The 23,771-nt window shown below is 40.2% G+C and overlaps 2 protein-coding genes across 4 annotated transcripts; both read right to left on the bottom strand.

The window, feature by feature from the left end:
• Positions 1 to 355: 355 nt before the first annotated feature.
• On the bottom strand, positions 356 to 10,762 carry stau1 (staufen double-stranded RNA binding protein 1). 3 transcript variants are annotated; one of them, XM_058630994.1, is made up of 15 exons: positions 10,578 to 10,762; positions 8,380 to 8,668; positions 8,099 to 8,220; positions 7,580 to 7,736; positions 7,307 to 7,463; positions 7,017 to 7,188; positions 6,814 to 6,909; positions 6,199 to 6,411; positions 5,977 to 6,120; positions 5,732 to 5,878; positions 5,573 to 5,648; positions 3,374 to 3,693; positions 3,165 to 3,287; positions 2,491 to 2,570; positions 356 to 1,141 (listed from the first exon to the last, which is right to left on the bottom strand). In XM_058630994.1, the coding sequence occupies exons 2-15, from the start codon at positions 8,570 to 8,572 to the stop codon at positions 1,054 to 1,056; spliced, it is 2,088 nt and encodes a 695-aa protein (XP_058486977.1). In that variant the 5' UTR covers positions 8,573 to 8,668; positions 10,578 to 10,762; the 3' UTR covers positions 356 to 1,053. The 3 variants fall into 3 exon arrangements, with proteins under 3 accessions (XP_058486977.1, XP_058486978.1, XP_058486979.1); XM_058630995.1 differs by having other exon boundaries at positions 7,307 to 7,460; XM_058630996.1 differs by having other exon boundaries at positions 7,592 to 7,736.
• Positions 10,763 to 10,876: 114 nt separating this feature from the next.
• LOC131460664 (protein polybromo-1-like) lies at positions 10,877 to 23,498 on the bottom strand. The gene is made up of 30 exons (XM_058631334.1): positions 23,389 to 23,498; positions 22,882 to 23,045; positions 22,387 to 22,484; positions 21,297 to 21,444; positions 20,872 to 21,021; positions 20,504 to 20,620; positions 20,254 to 20,322; positions 20,064 to 20,162; positions 19,900 to 19,985; positions 19,688 to 19,779; positions 19,384 to 19,600; positions 19,124 to 19,265; positions 18,929 to 19,014; positions 18,528 to 18,807; positions 18,336 to 18,441; positions 17,292 to 17,931; positions 16,945 to 17,165; positions 16,662 to 16,853; positions 16,408 to 16,565; positions 16,078 to 16,320; positions 15,626 to 15,771; positions 15,341 to 15,498; positions 15,060 to 15,243; positions 14,761 to 14,965; positions 14,322 to 14,520; positions 14,083 to 14,238; positions 13,023 to 13,184; positions 12,673 to 12,737; positions 12,286 to 12,496; positions 10,877 to 11,309 (listed from the first exon to the last, which is right to left on the bottom strand). Exons 2-30 carry the CDS (start codon positions 23,017 to 23,019, stop codon positions 11,146 to 11,148), a joined length of 4,932 nt encoding a protein of 1,643 aa, XP_058487317.1. The 5' UTR covers positions 23,020 to 23,045; positions 23,389 to 23,498; the 3' UTR covers positions 10,877 to 11,145.
• Between the last annotated feature and the right edge of the window lie 273 nt (positions 23,499 to 23,771).

The following is a 23,771-nucleotide window of genomic DNA, read 5'->3' as shown; positions in this document are numbered from 1 at the left end:
TAAGTCGGATAAAAATATGTTTTAAAAAAAAAAAGAATTAAAAGCCACACAGAATCCAAACATAACGAGTTTCTGTCGTATATATCTGAGACTTTTCCCCAGCATCAATGTTTCATTTTAAATAATCAATTCATTTAAATGAGTGAAATATTTGTTATTTATGATCCTACACATGTTCATAAAGTCAGACCAGGTTTTGATATCATTCATGACATCGCTCGGATTCAATAGCTCATCCTGTGAGTTTGTTAAAAACAATATGATACCACTAACATCCACAACATACAGTGGTCACTAAGGCCGAGCTAATCTCCATTTTCCACCACTGACAGATAAAGAAAAGGAAAAGACAGGATTTTGTTTTGTGCACAGAAGCACTGAAGTTTAATTACCATGGGGAGTGGAGAGAGAGAGAGAAGGGAGGATGACATAAGGGATGAAACAGGAGAAAGTGGGGAAACCGATGCAGCAAGTCTTTGCCACACACATCAGAGACAACATCACATTACATCACACGCTAGTCACATTTAGTCACAAAGTCTTCCCAGTCTACATGGTAATGTCATTAACACACTTGTCACTTGTGGTTGCTGATGTAAAGCACTCTAGGAAAATCAACAGAGGTTCGTGCGAAGCTGCACCCCAGACAAAGAAAAGGTCCAAACCTCTTGTTTGAGAACCACTTCAGCCGGGGGATAAAACATAACACACTTCAAAAACAAAGAGTTAACAGGACTCACAAAGAGGAATCAAATTCTAGTCAAAACAAGAGTTCACAGGCAATCCTTTGATTTTTCACCCCCAACCAGTTCAACTCCCAACTCATTGACTAGGATGCAGCTACTTCTTCTACAAAGCAACAAAAGAATGCGTCCGATTAAACAACAGCGAAGGAAACTAGTTTTCCCTCGTCGTTCTTGCTCGACTGTGAACATTTTCAGAACAATGATTATGAACGGTGACGAAGCCCGCGGCTTCCTGTAGCCTTCTAAAACGGACAAAGAACACAGTGTCTGAATTTTCTCTAGTGCTTTTACAGGCAACCAAACCTGATCAAACCGTGCCGTCCAGGGTCTGTGCCAATGTGCTTGAGTTAGCCTGTTTGAGGTGCATGTCACCTTCGATTTCCTGCTTGCCACACCTGTGGAGAACAAGTCAGAGAACCCGATTATTTTGTATCAGCCGTGAATGTTCCTGTGCGCCGCGTAGTTGTCTGAAAAAAGGGATAACTGCAAACACATCTATTAACAAAAAGCATCAAAGAAGCTGTGCATGTGTCATGTCATCAGGGACGTCATTTATACAAGTGAATGAGTGATAATTCTACATATGTTGAAAAATGTGTATTTATTTGTATTAGTTGCAAACGTCAAAGCAGATTTTTCAATCTATATAAGCTATAGGTTGTGTCTACAAGATGTGGGGATATCTCCAAGGCTTTCAAGTGTTTTCAAAGTCGCGATCTGCAGTTGCCAAGTATGAAGAGCATCTGCTGATTCATCGCAGACCACAATCTGAAAATGTTCACGGAGGGTGAACCAGGGATTACAAGAGCGGAGAAAACAGAGAGGGAGAAAACAGAGAAAAATAAAAGAGAACACAAACAGCACTGTCCTCCTTTAGACGTGAAACCAAACTAAATCAAGCCTGCTTTCTCACGTCATTGCCCACGTCACTGAGCACAATTGATTTTGTGACCGTGTGTTTTCATGACAACATATCAGTCAGGGGGCTCCTCTTAGTGAGACATATATATATATATATATATATATATATATATATATATATATATATATAAATAAATATATAAGTGTGTGTGTGTGACCTCCTTTTACCGGTGTAAAACTCACATGACAGTAGAGCTGCAACTAACGATTATTTTCATGATCGATTAATCTGTGAATCGTTGGGTCCATAAAATATGAGAAAACCTTAAAAAATGTTGATCGGTGTTGGTCAAACCTGGAAATGATGATGTTCTCAAATGTCTTGTTTTGTCCACAAACTAAAACGATGAACTTCTAATGATTTCTTTGTTATCCAGAGCAAAGACATGAAGAAAATAGTCACATTTAAGAAGCTTAAACAATCGGAAATCTTGTCTAAATCATGAAAAAAGCTTCAAACCGATGAATCGGTTATCAAAATAGTTGTCGATTAATTTAGTAATCGATTAATAATCGATTAATTGTTTCAGCTCTACATGACAGCAAGCCAAGTAGAGCAGGACGTACAGAGATCCTATGACTCTGAACTGAAGCTTCTCTCTCTCTCACACACACACAAACACATTGACCTGCCTGTCACAGTCTGACTGGTTATTGACAGCACCGAGAACAATTCTCCCCCACTGGTAAAGCGTGAAATCATCTTTGATGGCTTTTACTGTCCACTGCCTCTGCCGATGCATGGTCAAGCATTCGAGCATATATTATGTCCTCAGCAGACAAAACGTCGGTTTTACACATGAGACGGTGTGACACAGCTTACCCAGAGACTGGTCCATTTCCTGCTCTTTCATTTGACTGCTGGTCCAACTCTGAGAGCATCTTCAGTATATTTAGTGCAGCCTGCAGAAGTGAAGAACAATTTAAGTTATTTTTGAAGGCAGGTTTATCATCTTATCTTCATTCTTCTGGAACTGATGCAAAGGGAGCACTCTACTACTACCACTACTTAGTAGTAGTGGTAGTAGTAGTAGTAGTAGTACTACATGTCCTACTTTTGGAGACACAGATCCCTGTGATGTCACTCACACATTTGCATACATCGTGGATTCCCGTTTATTATTATATTTAGAAAATACCAGTTTTTATGCCGGTCGTATCATTTTATTTTGTTGTATTTGTCTGTGGCACAAAAAAGGTTATTTGTCTAGTAGCTGCTTATAAAGAGGTTAACACTGTGATGGAAAACAGAACTATCTTTGAAGGCTGCACTAGAAAGTATCTAAAGAAAATAAATGAATTAATAATCTGCCCGTGGACAAAACAGAAAGGGCCTTGATAACATAAACTATTTGTGAGACACAAAACACCACCACACTTCCAATAAGAGGTGCTTTAGGGTTGAACATGTTTATGACCTTTTTTTTTATAAACAACTGAAGGTACAGATTGAATTAAAAGCATAAACATGAAATTTGTAAATATTCCAAGACTCACCATATCGTGACAGGATTCTACATCTTTCCCAATTCCATGACTAATGAGCGGTGGCTGGTAGGAGCAATTAATCAGCGACACAAACTCATTCTTATTGTTTTTGGGGAAATCTTTGTACTCCACCTAAAAACAAAATAAGACATTTCGGTCGAAATTGAATACATGCATAACAATGCCCCACTCGCTAAATTACAAACACTGCTGCTTACCTGCAGACCTTGCACCGATGCAAGATAACTGAGCTGTTCTGAAGGCCTGGTGAGGGGTCCATGGGGCAGTTGGTTGATGTTGTTTTTGTTTTTTAAGATAGTCTCAGCGGTCGGGGACGTCCCTGCATAAAGCAGCTCGTTGGCAATCATGGCAGTGATTGTGGCTTTGCCTGGGTTGTGGATGGCTCGACTGAAATCCTTGGCCGGGGATACTTGGCAGGCGCCGAATGCTTGAGCCACCTCGGGCATCATGGGAAGGATGCCTGCAGGTAGCTGCTGATGGCTTAGGTAAGGCAGTCGGTAGTCCTCCTCTTTAGAACCTTAAACGGAAAAAAAGCACACTTGTAAATTAATAATATAAAAAGAAGCAATAAATAAATAAAGGCTAGAGGGAATATATACAGCGGAGAAAATAAGTATTGAACACGTCAACATTTTTCTCAGTAAATATATTTCTGATGGGGCTATTGGGATGAAATTTTCACCAGATGTCAGTAACAACCCAAGTTATCCACACATACAAAGAAATAAAAACATGAGAGTCCATGACAAAAGTTATGTGTAAGTACATGAAATGACACAGGGAAAAAGTATTGAACACATGAAGAAAAAAAGGTGCAAGAAGGCACAGGAAGCCAATAAACCAGCTGAAATCTCAGTATTTAGGAAGCAATCCTGCCCCCTATCAGTGCAAATTAATATTAGCTGGATAAGTCCTAATTGGTGGCCTATAAAGGTTTCTCATTACCAAGGTGACACTCAAGAAGCATTTCAAGATGGGTAAAAGCAAAGAGCTGTCCCAAGACCTTCGCAAGCTTATTGTAGACAAACATACGGGTGGCATTGGTTACAGACGTATATCTAAACTTCTGAATGTTCCAGTGAGCACTGTTGGAGCTATTATTCGGAAGTGGAAAGAACATCTTTACACCATTAACCGACCGCGACCAGGTGCTCCTCACAAGATTACTGACAGAGGAGTCCATAGAATAATTAGAAGAGATGTCCAAGAACCAAGGACCACTCGCGGAGATCTTCAGAAAGACCTTGAAGAAGCAGGTACAGTTGTTTCAAAAAAAAACTATTAGTAATGCACTCCACCGCCATGGCCTCTATGCACGCTCACCACGCAAGACACCACTGCTCAAGAAAAGGCATGTGGAAGCTCGCTTAAAGTTTGCTGCACAACATTTGGACAAGCCAATTTTATACTGGGAAAATATAATCTGGTCAAATGAGACAAAAATTGAACTCTTTGGCTGTCATAACATACAATATGTTTGGAGAAGAAATGGCGCTGCACATCACCCTAAAAACACCATACCAACAGTGTAGTTTGGAGGTGGGAGCATCATGGTGTGGGGCTGTTTTTCAGCATCTGGCACTGGCAGACTTCATGTAATTGAAGGAAGGATGAATGGAGAAATGTATTGTGATATTCTTAATAAGAATCTGCTGCCATCCACAAGAATGCTGAAGATGAAACGAGGATGGACATTTCAGCAAGACAATGATCTCAAACACACAGCCAAGGAAACAATCAATTGGTTTAAGAGAAAGAAAATCAAGCTGTTAGAATGGCCCAGTCAATCACCACTTGAATCCGATTGAAAACCTCTGGAAAGAACTGAAGATCAGAGTTCATAGAAGATGCCTCCGGAACCTAGAAGATTTCAAGATAGTTTGTGTGGAAGAATGGGCAAAAATCACAGCTGATCAATGTGTGAGACTAGTTTCTCCATACAGGAGGCGTCTTGAAGCTGTCATTACCAACAAAGGCTTTTCTACTAAGTATTAAATAAATTTCAGCAAGTGTATTCAATACTTTCTCCCTGTGTCATTTCACTTTATTACACACAACTTCATTTATGGATTTCTTTGTTTTTATTTCTTTGTATGTGTGGATAACTTGGGTTGTTACTGACATCTGGTGAAAATTTCATCCCAATAGCCCCATCAGAAATATATTTACTGAGAAAAATGTTGACGCGTTCAATACTTATTTTCTCCGCTGTATATCTTTATTAATATATTAGTGTGACTGACAATAATTAAGCAGTTCAGGGCATCAGTTATGGTTGTATACCATATAAAAGCAGATAACAGTTGTGATTTCTCATTCTCGTTCGTCCATTCTTATAACTTAATACAATCATATCTTACTTTTATTTAAACAAATAAAAAAAAGAAAATCCTCACCCAATGCCACCTCCTCTACAGAGCCAGGCTCAAAGAAGGTCACTTTGCGCCCATCACCAGGTTTTTTCACTGGGGTCTAAATATCGACAAAAACGAGTTAACATCAGTATATTCCCGTGTATCACACTGTACTGTTTACAGTTCAAGACTTGCTTGTACCTTTTCATCTGTTTTGAGTGCCGGTTTAGGGGGCTGGGGCTGAGGCACTTTATATCCTAAGAGGTCCAGCATCTTCTCTGCTGCGTTCCTCTTGGCCACCTTCTTGCTGGGTCCCAGTCCCTCTGCAGACTGGCCACACACGGTCACCTGCGACACAACACACACCGCTTATGCAAATCAAATAACAGGACAGGAGTGAAATAAACAGAGAAAAGTGCATAAGTCATGCAAACAAGATGACTCACCTGCATAACAAACTCCCTGCGCCGTGGTAGACCCCTCTCTGTGACCATGCTGTACTCCGGCTCCTTCTCCTTCTTGGCCTGCTGGATCTGAGCTAGGCGGCTGATGGGATTCATGCCCTGACCGTACTCTGGGCTGGTCTGTAGCTGTTGAGGTGACAAGGTCATCACAAACATATGTACTGATGAACCTCACTCCGAACCACGAGATAAAAGACGCCTTACCTTGATAATGGATTTGGTTTTCTTTTTGATGCGTGGCAGCATCTTTTCCACACTGGGTATGGGGGGCAGCCTCTTCAACTCTCTCAGCACTGCTGCTGCTGCCAGCTTCTTGGCAATCTTTTTACTTTTTCCTTCACCCTCGCCAGTGAACTCCCCAACAAAAACACGCACTAGGAAACTCTTCATGTGTGGAGGGCCTTCTTCCTTTAAAACCTATGAAAGAGGGTTTTCAGATTACTCTCAAAGTTGAGTAGAGAATAAAACATTGTTCAATACCTGAAGTGGATAAGGGTTATGCTTATTATCTAGACCGAGACTATGCTCAGGTCTGTGCATCTGCAGTATTTGGTCAGTTAAGAATGTTTAATCTCTGGTTACTAAAGAGATCCAACACTGACGACCTGGTCTTAACTTTAATCTGAGCAGGTTTGTTAATCATTAAGAACTGTGTGCGAGATAAATCCTTCCAAACACACGGCAAGGATGCAAAACCAAATGCACACTTGGTTACTCACTGTTTCTTGTGTTTCCTGTGTGTTTTTTCAGTGTAAAATCGTGCACAAAAGAGCCTTCACTGACATCACTGAAAAATAAGTGTAAAAAAAGAAAAATCACCTCAAAGTTGACAGGTAAGTTGCGTTTCAGTGCAATTTCAAACACTTGACTAATTTCTGATTTGTTGAGGTTCTCCTCCTCGGGCTCTCCGTTCATCTGCCAAGACCAGAATTCATATTAAACAAAAAAAGCAGCAGCAAATCAGTATAAAACCACACAGTGACTTCCTGGCACTAAGTATGTGTATGTGTGTCTTCACCCACCACTGGCATCTGTTGCAATATGGGTTCCTTCTGCAGCACTTTTACGGCCTTGGCAGCAGCCTCCTGTTTAGCCAACTGCCGCGTACGTCCCTTTCCAATAAACTGCTGTCCTCCGATGGTAAGCTCCATTTGGTATAGCATTGGTCCCATTGGAGGAAATGGATAGTAGTACCTGAACACACAAGACCCTCCATTTTTACCATCTCAAATAGCGACAAAGGGAAATTACTCCCAATAACGAAAAAGACAACTGAACGTCCTCATCTAATTTCTAAATAAAGGAAACTCACTGTTGCATAGAGCGCTGATAAGGTCCTGGAGCCCGGACGTTGTAGTTGAAGTTTGGCGGTCTCATTCCCGGGTACGGGTCAATGGGTTTATACAGAGGCTTCTTACCAAGCTTCATACATAGTGCATTCAACTCCATGGTGTGTGTCATGCCATCTACTGTACAGCCAACACACACACAAAAAGCAAAGATAAATAACATGCGAGCACACCCTAGCAGTATAAAAAGCATAAGACAGAGACTGTGAGTGACAAAATCAGTGGGAATTAGCCACCTGGGTTCTTGCCTGTGTTGCGTGGCGTTCTCATGGTGGGTTTGGGAAGATTTGTCTCAGCGAGGGCAGAGGAAGCAGCAGAATGCTGGGCTTTCTTGATGCTGGTCCCTTCTGCCTCCCAGTGTTGATCTCCCAGTGTGAGCCTCACTGAGAAAATCTGACAAAGGCAAAAAAAAAAAAGACCGAAATTATGAGCTGAACTTTTTGAAGACAACAAACCATCGTGGACCAATTCATCACTTGTGAAAACATCAAATTTGTGCGTCATATAGTGTTTCAAACTACTTAACTGCAATTTCTAAAGCCACTTCAATTGTATATGAAAAGATGAACCAGACGTTTCCAAGAGAACGCATGTTATTTCAAAAATACACATACATATCTTAAATTAAAAGGAAAGAAATTCTGCAAATTTATTTGGCGATTCACCCCAAAAATCTCCTGTGACCCAGTTTCGGAGAACGATTAGGATTAACTCATGTCACAGATCAATTTGTAAGAGTTATAGTCTCAGTGTACCTTTGAGTGAGCAGGTCCTTGCTCACAAAGCAGCTTATACTCAGGTTGGATCTTATTGAAACGGGCTAACTCATTCACCAAACACATGGGGGTCTTCTCTTTAGGGTTTGCCATGTTAGATACTGTAAGAACATAAAAAAGTTGATTTTAAAATATATATATATTGTATATATGTATATATAAATGCTTGGATCATATATAATGTATAATATGTAATATCTTTCTGAAAATGTTCATAGAAATATATGCAAGATCTTCTTCTTTAGAAAAAACAATCCAACCTGTTGTGGTATTGTAGGGAGTGGCAGAGCCCGCGGGGAGTGCAGAGCTCCTGATGGGCTGGCTGGCACTCTCTGAGGGTAAGGTGCCTGATGCACATGGGATGCTGTAGCCAGGCTGCGGCTGCCCCAGCTGCAGTGGGGCAGGAGCAGCAGGCATGGGGATAGACGGACACTGGAACTGGAGCTGGGACATTCTTGTAGGTATAGTTTAGTGGGCTGAGGTCAAGATAGGAATGACGAATGCCAAATGGGGAAGGTGCTGTTGATTGAGGAGGTCTGAATGTAAGCTCTGTGGAAAAAGAGAATAAAATATAAATCGGTACACCACACATACACAAATATGGGAAGGACATGCTAAATCTTACCAGAAAAGCTCAAGTTTGAAAGTTGCACCTTACTTGCAGTGAGATATCAGCACGAAGCTGCTGTGTTTTTGATCCTTCAACTTTCAACCTTGAAAGTTGAAACTTTTTTGAGCCAGTAAATCATGGTTTTTCAATTCAAGATAATATCATGAGTTCAATACAAAGCATAGGTACTGACAAATATACTTCCTTACAGGATGAGATTTAAACAAATAACAAAACAGTGACATATGCATCAGATATCAAAATAATAAAACCTCAGTTACTTTCAGCTTAGCTCTGAAAGGGATCTTAATAAAGCCATCAGTTTCACTACGAGTGTTTCCACATACAACAGGATAAGCCCTGTGAACTTCTCCTTTACCTCAGACTGGGCTATAAAAATTCTCCAGTTCACCAAATTCATTGACCACAGTTGCCACTTCATTAGGTATTTCATGTACCCAACAAAGTGTCCAGTGTGGTCGTCTGCTGCTGCAGTCCATTTGCTTCAGGTTTTAATGTGTGGTGGTTTCAGAGATGGTGTTCTGCACACCTTTGTTGTAACACTTGATCAATAAGGTCTCTGTTGCCTTTCTATAATTTCAAACCATTCTGCCCATTCTCCTCTGACCTCTCACATCAACAAGGCATTTTCACCCTCACGTCATATTCTCTCTTATTCAGTCCATTCTCTATAAACTCTAGAGATGGTTGTGTTCAAAAATCTTCAGTTTCTAAAACATATTAAGTATATTTCTATATACACACACAATATTGTGCAAATATCTCAGGGCACCACCAGCTTTCTGGGTTTTAAGTCTGTTAAATTCTGTGATCATTGATCATTTGGATAGAAATGATGTGACTGAAAGTTAGTCTTATTAATTATCATACTTAATTGAATGTGTTTAACTATTGATTAACATTAATTAGGGCTCCCGCTGCAGTTTTAAGAGAGCCAGGGTCATACCATTGATAAAGGGTAGTTCACACTAAATACTTGACTCTTTAACCCGTAGAAGCTGTTTTTTTATCTGAAAGGTACTATATGTTATTTTATGCATCCTCCGAAGGCAACAACACGGGCACACGGCCAAATGTCGCATGAGCAATGATGCTGCAAGTAATGTGTTGTCAACACCGGCGTCGGGCACACCTGCACCGAGGTAAGCCCAAACAGTGAAGAACACACGCCCCCTGTTTGCCATAACAGATTCATGGTTTAGTTGTCAGCGAGGATGCCGCTGACCCAGAAACATACGTGTTTTGATTCAACTCAGTTAGCAGAGGATGGGAAGTTTGTTGGGAGTTTTCCACTCCAGTCTGGCTGTTGAGGAGGTCACAATTAAAGTGCATGTTTCAATACGCCCCTTTGCTGCTAAATGTTGGTTGCACTAAAACAACTTAATTGTTAAACATTAGCTTGCTGGCTATACAAACACGAAGCTTTGACTGCTAAAATAGTTCAGGAATACCAGTTATAGTTGTAAGGGCTGTAATTATAATTAACCCTGATAATAGTTAAATGTTTTAGACTCCTGGTATCACCACCTAAGATAAAAAAATGACATTAAATGAAATCCCTTTAGGAGAACGTTACTTAAATGGCTTGCTAGCTTCAGTGGCTGGAATGGATGAAAAAATAACAAGATATTTTTTTTTCTAAAACGAACATTACCATATTTCACTGTAACAAAAGCGTTTCCGTGAAAATGCACCTTAAAGACATGAACAGGATTATCTGACATAAGTTATTTTTTGAATTAAATCAATTATTACTTGTCTGGAAACAGCCGGTGAAACTGCTAGCTAGCTAGCCCCCGACAAGTCACAGCACAAAGTAAACCTCACCTCGTCGCTCCTTTTGTTCGGTTTTTAGTTACTCCATAGGGCACGATGATTTACGAACGTTCGCCTTTAATAATGACCACTTCCAGGGGTCAGTCTTTGTTATTTTAGTATCAAAATGCGGGCTGTGAGGAGATGGACATTGGGGCGACAGGGCAAACACTAAAGAGAATGGACCCCGTCTTGATTCCGTCTTCAGGAAATGACATCAGCCGACAGGAAGTACTTAAAAAATAAAGCAGGAGTAATCGAAAGTAGCCCAATTTTGTTGTTGAGAATTAAAATAATTTAAAACCACTGTATTGACAGGTAATTCTCAATTTTATTTTGTAGATAACAATGAGACAAACACTGGTTTTGCAGCACAAATAACTCATCTAAATAGTGTGAAAAAGAAAATCAAAACGCGCACACAAATCACAATCAAGTTCATTATGTTAGCGAATAAATATAAAACACATCATGATTCACTATAAAATATTGCTTCTACAGTCTATAATCCTTTCTAAACACCAACGATCGAGGATAAGAGCAGTGAGAGCTGGTTATAGTGGTTTGAGTGTCCTACGGGTTACAGTTTGTATGCCTGACAGATGTTCAGAGAGTCTCTCAGCATCAGGTCGCGCAGGCGCCACAGTGCGTCCGCCATCGTGGTGTGGGCTCCTTTGCTCTTCAGCCAGTGAGATGGCAGTCGGCTCTCCTGCTCTTTAGTCAGGTGAGCATCTCGCCTTTGAGCTGGTGCAGAAACACAGGGTTTGATATCAATATATGCAATGTAAGCCGACTGATTCTAAAAAGCTACTATTTATTCATACTATATTTTATGTACTTTGCGAACATAATGAAAATATCATAGGATTCTTATTTTGTAATGCTCAGACCACTGACAGCAACTTTATCTGTTCATATTCATTCCCTGAAACCAAATGTATGTGTGGTATATTTATTGAAAAATTTCCATTTCAAGGAATAGTTAGATGGAAATTGATCTCGTAACCAGGTTTGTCAGGTGAAGGACTGGGGCTCCCCCTGAGCAAGGCACCCACAGCTCATGCATCTGGCTTGTCTGTGTTCACTACTGTGCGTAATAAGGATGGGTTAAATGCAGGTCAAATTCACCATCACTAATTTGTGTGTTTGCAAAAATAACAAATTACACACACACACACACACACACACACACACACACACACACACACACACGCTGTTCGACATTCATGACTTGAGGGGACATTGCATTGACTTACATTCATTTCTTGGAGACTTACTCTAACCTTAACCACAATTACTACTGGCCTAATCCTAATCCTAACCCTAACCCTAACCTCAACCTAACCATGAAACATATCTTCACCTTAAAATGTAGTAATTTACGTTATGGGGACTTGCTTTTTGTCCCCACAAGGAGGACAAGTCCCCATAATGTGACTGTGTAAACAGGTTTTGGTCCCCACAACATTAGTAATACCTGGTACACACACACACACACACACACACACACACACACACACACACACACACACACACACACACACACACACACACAACTGTGCAAAAGCCTCAGGGCACCACCAGGTTTTTTTATGTCTATCAAATTCTGTAATCATCGTAATCGACTACAAAACAACATTTGAACACATACAGTGCAAAGGCAGATGCAACAACATTCCCAGGAAGCAGTATGTAAAAAAGAACATTTAATGTACACCACCTTTAAGCGTTTGATCCCACTTGCTGACAGTGGAAGACTCTGAATTCAAGCCCTCGATGTACTTGAGGTAGGCCTCCGAGTGAAGCACTCTTTGGGTCTTTGGTGGTGGAGCCACAAACATTGGAGTGGTGGGCTGCAGGTGCGAGGGTTGGCCCTGTCCTGGATATGGAGGAGGAGGAGGCGCATGCTGTCCCGGGCTGAACATGCCAGGCTAGAAACAAAGACAATAAAATAATTAATATGTATTCTTACTAACTATATAATTTAAAAAAAAATTACATCTTGTAAAACTGCATTAGTGAAAACCCATCAGTTACAAAATGACACTAAACAATTATTTGTACATGAACCCCAAATGACCAAATATTTCTCCAGAATGGGGCTCACCTGTTGCATAAAGTTTCCTGGTGCAGGACTTCCTGCCATGCCGTTCATACCAGCGCCCATCATACCTGTTAATTGACAATATTTAGTTCCTCAAGCTTGTTTGTTTGATGTTAGGATCTTGGACAATGTGTTACAATAATTTTAAGGCCATGTTTTTTTTAATGTTAGCTGGAAAATCAATTGGCTGTTAGTTGTTTGCAGTTTTAACATGCATTCAACTGTATGTTTGGACGTGGAACATGAATCCAGAATATTAATCCTGTGCAACCTGTGGACCAGGTAAACCCCTCCAGCAGGAGAGACACGACTGGATGTGACCGAGCAAGTGCGGCGAGGACAATGGCCCTTACCCTGATACGGAATGCCAGGGTACCCGGGCATACCTTGCTGGAGATGGTGAGGATGCAGGTAGGGCCCCCCTGCAGGGTGAGGTGACATTGTTGCCACACTCAACAAGCCCTCGTGGGGGCCCTGCATGGACATGTAGGGTGGGCCATAAGCTCCCATCATGCCTTGGGAAAGAAGGTGAGGAGAGGACAACATATCCATGCATAAGTGACATGCAGGTGACTCTAAAATAACATGCACAACTACTGCACACTGTGGCCCCTTTCACAAGTGGCGTGTAAGACACGAATGCTTTGGGAATATATTCAATGTTTGACTTCTCGCAACTGTAACACAAGCGACAGAAGCGGCAATAAGAATATATAAAACTAGCAAAAATGACAATGTTCAGTCATAGATTGTGCTATACTAGTTCCTCTAAATGGAAGAACCTGCTCGATGACTTTCAGCACTTTTAGCACAAAATCAACTTAAAAACCTCTGTACACTTACTGGTCCTAATTACTTTATTATTTTGAAAAGCATACATCTATGATGTGCTTAAATTGTTGCATACTTTACCATACTATGTGTTGGCTTTGAGATGTTCTGACCTGCCATGGAACCACAGATGCAATTTAGCTCTTAGCTATAAAGTGGTGCGGTGCATTAAACAGTAGCACTACAGATGTCTTACTGGATGTATGAATCATAAAACCTTGTGATGTAAAAGGTTCACTGTGTGAAAGGGGCAGACAATACAAATGTGTCTCAAAAATGTTAGCAGGCAAAACAAGAATGAAAGTTGAGTTTGAAAAAAAGTTATTCATGGTTAAAAATAATCATGCAGTCAATGTCATGCACTTTCAAATATGATGCTAGTAATAAGAGAACTACAAAACATCCAAACAAAAACACAAAACAGCAGCAAGAGAAGAAGTGTTTGCTTTCTGAACGTAGACTTTAAATAAATGTTTCATAAAAAAACTGAAATGGTTAGAAAATGTTGAGATTTGAAAAGTCCTGCCTCATTACTCTGCTGCCTTGTTGCCAAACACTCGTGCTGTCTCTGAGAGGGGTTACCTGACACAGGTGTCATGGTCTGGTTTATCATTCCCATTGTGCTAGGCGAAGGCACCACTCCCATCATTGCCCCTACAGGGGTACCTGCTCTAGGGGACGCTTGCTTCTGTGGTGGCCTCTCACGATCTTGTTGCTCCACTATTTTGGCTGCACGTTCTGCAAAATACAAGAAAGACGTTACGTTTTGACCTAGGCTCGCATCAAAAGAACTTTAACGCTTACATGACATTTATTCTCACCTTCATAGTCAGCTTTCCTGGAAGCTTCAAGGTTCCTCCACTCGGTGCCCACAAGTCGACTGAGCTCTCCAAAGGAGAAGTCTGGGTGCCGAGCTTTGATGACTGCTCGCATTTCACTGCTGAACAGGATGTAGCCACTCATGTTGATCTTTCGCTTAGCTCCTTCCTTCTTTGATAAGCCCTTCACTTTAGGAGTGGACTACATAAAATGAAACAAACATGGAAGTTATGAATATTTAAATAAATAAATATACACACATATATACATATGGGTATATATGTGTGTGTGTATATATATATATGTATATATATATACACACACACACATATACACATATATATATATACACACACACATATATATAAATATTGTGTTAATATTCGTAGCAAGATGAACAACAAGATGAAGGTTTCATGGTCTATGGAGGTGGTGGGTTACCTGAGAAGGAGTGTACGGCATACTGTCCATATCACTAGCAAGTGGAGTTTGCATCTGAGGCATAGAAGGTGTCTGTGGAGCATCCTCCTCATCGTCCATATCTTCCAAATCCTCTGCATCTTCTAAGTCTGCCAGTTTAACCTCAAGCTCTTCAATCTTCTTGTTCAAAAAGGGTGATGCTTCCTTCTGCGGCACAATCACTTTCCTAAATGATTCCATTACCAGAGAAAACACACGCTTAGACTCAGAATATCCAAAAACCTCGAAAATGATAGAAGTGGTCCGGATCCCAGACTAACCTGAAGTAGTAGTTCTCATCCTCCACTACTTTGGCAGTGTATGAAAAGCGTTTAAGACCCTTGAACTTTTTCACCTGCTTCTCGGTCTCAATGTAGCGGCTTTCACACAGCAGGATATCGTCTTCTGAAATCTCAGTGGGTCTGCATGACAGGTAATCCTTAAAGGAAGAAACCATGCATTTGCCTAGAGAGCAAAGAATGAAGATTGAACAGGTATGTTGATAAAACGCTCCTGATAAAATATGCTATGTGTTTCTACAAGTTTGTAATCAAAGCAGAACCTATGACACAGGTTACAGGCAAGGTCTCCTCAAGGAGGCTCAGGAAAACTTCTCGCTTGTAAAACATCTTCGTTGGCTCGTGTTCAGTTTCCTCGGGATGAATGAAGATTGGTCCAAAGAAAAAAGTAGTTCCTTTCTGAACCCACAGCTTCTCTATCCTGCAGCAAGTTCAAGGGAGACCATAAAATCAAGAGTTAATGACTGTTTAATAATTATATTGCACCCAATGTCAAATTAAACCCGCTTTAGATAAGAGGGCTTAGGGAAATATTTGCTTTCACCCACCTGGCAACCCGGGGCTTTGACAGACCGTGAGACTGGATGTAAACACAGTCGCCCACTTTAAACCACATGTTGTTGCAGAGTAACTGCTCATAGTACTGACAGCCAGGCTCAGCTCCATTCATCTCCATGGGGACATTCTCTTTCTCCTACATAAATAAAAGATACAAACACACGCACACAGACAGTTTATACTGTGATAAACATACATTTATCCTTGGTTTGGGTGAAGAGATATAAAATGGTTGTATAACAAAGCCTGTATCAACAACTGGCGGGAGCATCACAGCCAATCAATCTTTTTCAAATCAAGCTATAATTGGTTAACACAGTGATTTATTAACAGAGAGCTCCAATGACAGCAAAGTGTCATGACCATTTTTCTGTGCAAGACACAAAGTACAAAGTGGGACATTTGCCTCGTATGAATTCTTGAAAATACGGCGTCACCTTACCTTGTCCACAAAACTGCCACCGTCTGCACATGAAACTGTGAGCTTGTCCAGATCGGGCTTGGCAAACATGGAGGCTACGCGGACAACAGGCAAAGGCACCTCACGAGGGACTAATTTCACAGAGCTCACAGGCATGGCCCACAGCTTGATCTTCTTGAAGAACTTGTTTCTGGCAGTGTAGCGGGACTCACAGATGTACACATCCTCAGCTCTGAACCCTTCAGGCTGCATTTTGAAGTAATCCTATGGGCACCAGAAACGGTACTGATTAGGTGAGGACTAGTAAGTAAGTGCCTTGTAACGTGGTTGAGTTTCTGTAAAGCATCTTACTTTCACAAACATGACCACACATTTGCCTAGGACTTTGCTGATGGATGCTCTGTTGTAGTAATCGCCCTTGAAGACCTCTTTCTCCAAAAACTTGCGTGTGGCATGGTGGAAGGTTTCACTGGGTCTGTAGAACCAGCAGCCATAGAGCCACTTTTCACCTGCGAAGACAAAGTACAAGTAAATAAAATTTGAATGAATTAATTAATCATGAGTGAATCATTCCTTCAATGAATGAATGGTGCAGTGATGAATACCTGCATCATCCTCCCACAGGCGTTCAATACAGACAATGTGTGGCTTCAGATTCGGCTCTGACGGCTCCACATAGACAAAGTCCCCCACATGGTAGACAGTGTTTTCAAACTTGCAGTGCTGGCTGTAAACAAGCTCTTCTTCCGACTCCGGCTGCCATATTTCTCCCGGGAGGTCTGCTGCTTTCTCCTCATCTTTGGATGGAAATGATGTGAAATTAAAACTGCACCAAGATTTAAGACTTGCTCTTAAAAAATCTGTGTGTTATGCCAACTGTTCACCTACTTTTATTTTTCTCCTCTTCTTCTTCCTTTTTTTCCTTGTCGTCCTCAAGCTCTTTTGGAATTTTTTCCCTCCTCTCTTGCTCCACATCATTGTGCAGGTGTTTTAATGTGAAGTTCAGGGCAGTGGAAAGTAGAATTTCTCCATTCTTGCATAGCTCATCCCTGATCTTAATGAAAAACTGTTGCAGCTCCACTGCATCCTCAAATATCTCCGAGTCAGTCCTGCAAATGCAAAAAAGGAAATGAAAAATTAAAGATTTTTTTTTTTAGAGCTCATCAGAAAACAAATTTAGCTTTAGATCACTTAAAATATACACTATGCACTGTAAAATTAATGTGTATATCCACCTGTTTAACCTCCGTGCCTTCTCCAACACTTCAAACATGTGTTCTTGGAAAACATCCAGTCTTCTGTATCTTCCTCGCTCCACATTTATCCGTATAATATCAAAGTTAAGTGGTGGCTTCTCAGGAGTGGCAGGATCCACAACAGGAACCTCGGCCAGTGAGTCACTGTAGCATCGGCCTTCTTCGTCCTGGTGGCCTAACACTGACACAAACAGGTTCCTGATCAGCTCCCGCACCAGAGGTCCCACAGCAGGAGGCCCCAAGTCCTCGGCTCCTTCCTGCTGCTTACGCGTCTCCAGCAGCACACGGTGCAATACCAGAGCGTCCCGATAGATCAGGGACTCCGGCTCATTGTAAATGCAGGCATTGTTGAACATGACAGCAAAGTCCTCCACTAGCGCCTCAACATCTTGGTAACGACCAGCCACCATATGACTCCGCAAGCGCTCCATGTCGATGGGCCTCTTAATGGTGGCATAGTAGTCAGGCAGCTCGGAACGAGATGGCAGGCGAAGGAATATCGTGCTCAGGCGACGTCCTCTGCGATCAGTGAAGTTTCGCACTGCGTCGTAGAGCTCGTTCAACTTCTGCTGGAGGGGTGTGAGGTATTTGGACTTCTTTGGAGAAACACCAGTCTTTCCTATGAATCAAAGAATCTTACACTCAGAAATGTTTTGTTTTTTTACTGAATTGTGAAAAACAAAACTCAAGCCAAAAAATATTTCCCTACAGCAACAAAAACCAAACCACAGGCCTATGCAAAGACCTAATAAACTATTAGCTCGCCTTTTCACAGTTGCCATAGTTAAAAACAAAACATAGGCTACACAATGTCAATTTGTGGCAGGAGGTATGTTACTAAGGAAAGTGAAAAAAGTTACTTCATGGTGAAATGGCGGTAGGCCAAATATGCACAGTCTGAGCCAGGTCATGGTCATGTTCATGAAAATGTAGTTCATTTGGGAAATCATCAACAAAAATGTAATGTGTAGCTAGATTTTAGTAAATGAGCTGCAACAAACGACTTACTATGATCAAACTTACTTAGTTTTAGTTTTGGAGAGCCCATGTCCTCTTCTCCTGGGGAAGGTCCCAACTCCTTGCGTTTGTCCAACAGTATCTTCTCCAGAACATTAGCATCATTGTAAACCTATGTCATTAAAAAAAATGAGGTAATTTAGAACTGAGCTCATTGCAAGACCGTGATGCATACAGCCATAGATTCATGCCGTCTACCTGAGATCCCTCCTCATTGTAATGCCTGGCGTTGCGGAACATCAATTTCATGCCGTCCATTAGAGCGTCCTCGGTGGCATAGCGCTCATTGCGAATGTTGTGCTCAATTGTCTTCAGGTCCATTGGCTCCAGGATGACCTTATAGTAGTCAGGGTAATCCTTTTTGGAAGGTTTGACCATAAAAAGATCACAGAGACGCCGATTGGTGCCGACCTCCTTGGCCTCTATCACTGCAGCGTACAGGGCTTTCATTCGATTCTTTTTGACATTTTTCTTGTGGCTTAAAAAAAAGACATAATGAGGATAAGTGGAGGGCAATACAGTCAGTAAATGCAAGAACTGAACTCCTTGAGTGTTCAAAACTGCAAAAGATCAATTTGAAAAAATAAAACCTGCTTTACCTTTTCTTCTTGACGCTTCCTGTATCAGATGACAGAATGCTGTCCTCATCCACATCATCTCTCCTTAGAAGGTCTCTTTTTTTGGACTGTACCAACAACAGAAGAGAGAAAAAATATTAGCCAACACATTTGTTTATTCATCTATGCCTACAAAGAATACTACCGTCTGCGTTTACCATTTTACCAAGTCATTACCTGCATGATCTGCTGAAGCCTGAAGGCCCGCTTGTAAATGCTTGAGTTGGGCATGTTGTAGCGCTTTGCATTTTCGAACATCAAATTGAGGTCTGCATCTATCTGTTCCACACTTTCATACTCCCCATTCTTCATCTTTGCCCTAAAAAGGAAACAATATATAAAAAACATTCTCCAAATCAGTGGGTTCAGTTCCGTTTAAGCAAAAAATTTGGTTCATATCACATATATCACAAACTGCTGCCATGGCTGTGGGTTACCTGATCTGCGTCAGGGCGACGGGCTGTTTAATCTGCTGGTAATAATCAGGATATTCCCTGCGAGAAGGGAGCTGCTGGAAAGGTTCAGAGAAGACTTGACCCTGGCTGTTCCTCGCGCCCCTGACAGCTTCATACAGCTGGAAGATTGGGTTGCTCATCTCCATACTGGAACTCTGACTCTCGGCCTCTGACTCTCCCTCATCATAGCACACAGAGCCTGCAAACATTTGCAGATTAAGCGGTTACGCAAAGGTACATACACCACAAGGTTTTTTTTTACTTTACCCACAGCAATCCTACTTACCAGAGAGAACAGGGTCATCCTCACTCTCTGACCCATAGTGAAGAGCTACACTGACACCAGAAAGCCGGTCACCATGGCCAGACCTGCGATTTCTGAACAGTGGCAGTAAACACATAAGGCATACAGCATTGGCAGTCTTAAAACAATAATATTTGTATCAGGAAATAATTAGTTCTGATTTGATAAAAAAATAAAACTCTTTTTATTAATACCTGATGCGCAGACTGGATTTAGTGGGTTCAGCATGTTCAAGTTCAGTCTTTCTCTGGATGAAGACTTTCTTTATGGTGTTGGCGTCCTACACAGAATAAAAAATATTTAGTAAGTTTTTCAGATTGCAAATGTTTGAAAATAGTAAATAAAGAAAAAAGTTTACCTTAAAAACCTGAGATCCTGGTTCATTGTAAGTTTTGGCATTTTTGGCCATGAGGTCAACATCCTTGGCCATAGCATTGATACTTTTATAGTATCCAATCTATGAACATAAAAATAAGTTATCATTTGTTGGAATAAAATGTCATGATGTTCTGACATTGGTGAATTCAATATGCAAGTCTGATGACTACCTGTATTCTTTGAGCAATTATCCTCAAATCGATTGGCTCCTTTATAATGGCATAGTAGTCTGGGTAATGCTAGAAAATAAAGAAAAATACAAATTGATGACATACAAATGCCTAGATAAACAAGGGTTTTACCCTATGATAATAAATGAGTCATAAACTGAATGCACTGTTGTTGGAGGGCTACAAAAACGAAAACACATAATAAATTTAGGGACCTGATCTTAAGTCCATACATTCTAAAATAACTTACCACTTTGGAAGGGAGTTTCTGGAACAGTTCGCTGACCAGATGCCCTGAGGGATCAGTGTGTGACACTATAGCCTCCAAGAGTTGCTCCAACACCTCCTTCAAACTACCAGTTGAGGTCTAAATGGTAATAGAGCAGAAATAAGGCTTTGTGTAACGTGGCAGTACTCACTATGCATTAATAAACACACATTTCCAAAATTCAAAAAAAGATCTACAAATAAAATGAAAATGTGCATTTAATTAGTGGAAAAAAGAGCATTCTTATAATCTTTGTAGAAGTTAAACACATCCATTAAGCAAGTAAGTGAGGACTTTATATAAAGACAAGACAACTTACAACAATGCATCGTATTAACCACAACACTAACCTCTTCCTCAGTTGACATTCCTGGAGTATCCATCATATCCTCAGCATCTTCATCATCCTCATCTCCGTCACCAGGCTGCACAAACTCACTCCTTGTTTGTAGATAAACCTCCCACAGCTTGCATGCAGCTTGATACACCTCACTGTCACTCTAGATTTTGGAACATGAAAACTCATATAGAATAAACAAAGACAGTGGAGGGGACCTGATACTAATCAGAGCCAAAACATCAAATATCAGATGATAATGTTTAATTAAAAAACTATTCCATGGTTCAATAACATTTTTTTATTTGACAGCGATTATGTTACGTCTACTGAAGACAAAACTTAGTAAGAATTAAAAAGTCACATGTAATCTCATAAATGATATGTATAAAATACATGAGTAAATGCTTTCAAATTGAAGTTTTTTTTTCTCTATACCTTATAGAACGACCTGGCATTGTTGAACATGAGATGGAAATCTGCAGTAAGCTGTTCCACATCACTGTAATCTTCTGACTTGAGTTTATGCTGAATTTTTGTCATATCGATTGGCTGAGCCACGGCATCATAATAATCAGGCTGGTTCCTGAAAAAGCACAAAAGAGCACACATTGCATATTCTCATTCTCATTTACATACCATATTTAGTGCGATTAACCACACACCAGTCAGGTGGTCACATCTCAATAATATACAGTGATCTACAGTGTGTAACTGGGCTTGACTCAATGATGATTGCTGAATTAATCAACAACTATTTTGATAATCAAAATTTTTTATGTTTGGTTAGCAGACAAAAGAACACATTTATGTCAACAATTCTGGACAAAACAGCAGATCATTACTCAACACAATAATTGTTATTTACAATCCTAACAGGAGAATATGTTCGATTACATATTACATAGTTGTGCTGCATGCATGTACAGTATATAATAATACATTACATTAAACATGCAAAAAATGTTATCAGGATAAAAAAAACATTTTAAATCAGTTGATATTGATATTTACTGTAATAAATGTCAGATTATTGAATTTAATCTATAAATAAATCTGTGGTAAGTATTGTGTCTCAAAGTGTGTTTGAATATTGCATAAATGCTGTTATAATAATATTAAAGAAACATAATAATAAATAATAAAGAGTGTGTGTGTGAAGAGTCTAAACAATTTATTCAATGAATTTTTGGATTTCTGTGTTTGGTTGTGATTGAAACTTGTACATTAAGGCCTTTCTCTTTAGAGATATATTTATAATAGATAATAATATGCATAAAACCAAAGCATGACTCTTGATATTAAAAACACATTACATTTGTGTTACAACAGTGTTTACATACAGCCTGAGTTATTTATTTATAAGGGTTCTAATCTTACAATCTTGTGCTACGCATTGATTATTATCACTGATTATTGGCTGTAATAACATCCAGGTCCACACATGAAGTGCTGGAGTTCACTATACAGTTGGTATAGTAAATAGTGTTGTCATGTTAACTGCAAAGTGTTTTTCATGTTGTAATACCTTCTCTTTGGTACCCTTAGAAAAACATCACTGAGTTGTCTTCCATGATCGTCCTTGTGATCCCTGACAGCATTAAACAGCTCGTGGCACACAGCGATCTGTGAGAGCAAGAAAAAAAAACAGAGATTACCAACTAGGGATGGGAATCGGTCAGATAAAAAACTAAAATCTGATACAACCCAAAAAATCCTATATATTGCATGCTTCACTATGCACAGGCTGTAGAAATGTAAATACAGATTTAGCTCAGTCATGTTTGGGCCGTTTATTTCTTCTTTTTGGGAGAACAATATTTGTTATACAGGTAGAGAATTATTTATTTGAAGTGACTCAGTATAAATGACAGCTTCATAGTTCATAAATGTTCTAAAATGACTGCATAGGATGGTAGATACTCGAGTTTGTGATATGAGACACAAAAAAGTGGTCCATCACCAACACTTTAAATGTTCGCTCATTAAGTAATACATTGCAAACGCATGGAAATGATATTACCATGTCGACAGGAGGAACATTGGAGACTTTTCTTCTTTTTCTGCCACTTCCAGGAGTAGAGGAGGTATCGTCGAGGTCTGCCCCTCCGCTCACACTGCTGGAGGGTGAAGTGGCTCTTCTCCTCTTGGAGCTCGACATCGCTTATCAACAAGCAAGGCCGCTAGCTGCTGAACAATACAAATATATTAATATACCGTGGACCGCAAACTCAATCTGCACCTGGTTAACTTAAAGTTAAATGGGAAATCGATCGTCTCGTTGCTCTATCTTAACTACAATACAACTGTGAAGTGAAGTGAAGTGAAGTGAAGCGTTAGCATTAGCATTAGCGCCGCTTCAATGTATGGAAACAAAGCGATTAAGACGTGCGGCAGTTAGCATGTTTTCCTGACAGGCTAATCGTTTTCTTGTTAAAACAGAAGTCCACATTTTTTTAGAAAGTTATTTCAAAAGCACATGCGAGCTTAGATTAATGTAGAAAGAACACAGCTTTAAAATAATTCGTACCCAAAACTGCAGTAAATCCACCGAAGTTCCCTGAGCAAAAATATTCAACGAGTAGATGGCTAGCTAGCCACAGTTGTTTGAAAACTCCTGCCCGGAAGTGAAGTAAAACGCCACATTAGGTAGGGCTGCCACCTAGAGTTTCGGAGATGTAATGCACCTAGAGTAAAAACAAAGCCCACGTGAAATAGTTTACATACGATTTTTAGAACGTAAAATAATGACACATTGTGAATTTACAAGAATATTTCTGTCTGATTGTGATATTTATTAGTGCAAGCATGAACAAATAATGGATCTAATTACATAGTTGTGCTGCATGCATGTACAGTATATAATAATACATTACATTAAACATGCAAAAAATGTTATCAGGATAAAAAAAA

The sequence above is a fragment of the Solea solea genome, chromosome 6, assembly GCF_958295425.1.
Source record: "Solea solea chromosome 6, fSolSol10.1, whole genome shotgun sequence".
NCBI classification, from domain to species: Eukaryota; Metazoa; Chordata; class Actinopteri; order Pleuronectiformes; family Soleidae; genus Solea; species Solea solea.
The sequence above is the reverse complement of the archived record's forward strand: the minus strand, read 5'-3'. Positions and strand labels throughout refer to the sequence as shown.

Bases quoted from the DNA above. Each gene is read 5' to 3' on its own strand.
- LOC131460664 (XM_058631334.1), bottom strand. From the start codon at position 23,019: ATGTCGAGCTCCAAGAGGAGAAGAGCCACTTCACCCTCCAGCAGTGTG. The intron at 14,239-14,321 runs GTGAGAATAAAT...TGTATTTTGCAG, and splicing joins CAGGAAAGCTGACTATGAAG to AACGTGCAGCCAAAATAGTG. The intron at 13,185-14,082 runs GTAACCCCTCTC...TTCTTTCCCAAG, and splicing joins GACCATGACACCTGTGTCAG to GCATGATGGGAGCTTATGGC.
- stau1 (XM_058630994.1), bottom strand. From the start codon at position 8,572: ATGTCCCAGCTCCAGTTCCAGTGTCCGTCTATCCCCATGCCTGCTGCT. The intron at 7,737-8,098 runs GTACACTGAGAC...TGCCTTTGTCAG, and splicing joins AAGGACCTGCTCACTCAAAG to ATTTTCTCAGTGAGGCTCAC. The intron at 7,189-7,306 runs GTGAGTTTCCTT...TTGTGTGTTCAG, and splicing joins TATCAGCGCTCTATGCAACA to GTACTACTATCCATTTCCTC.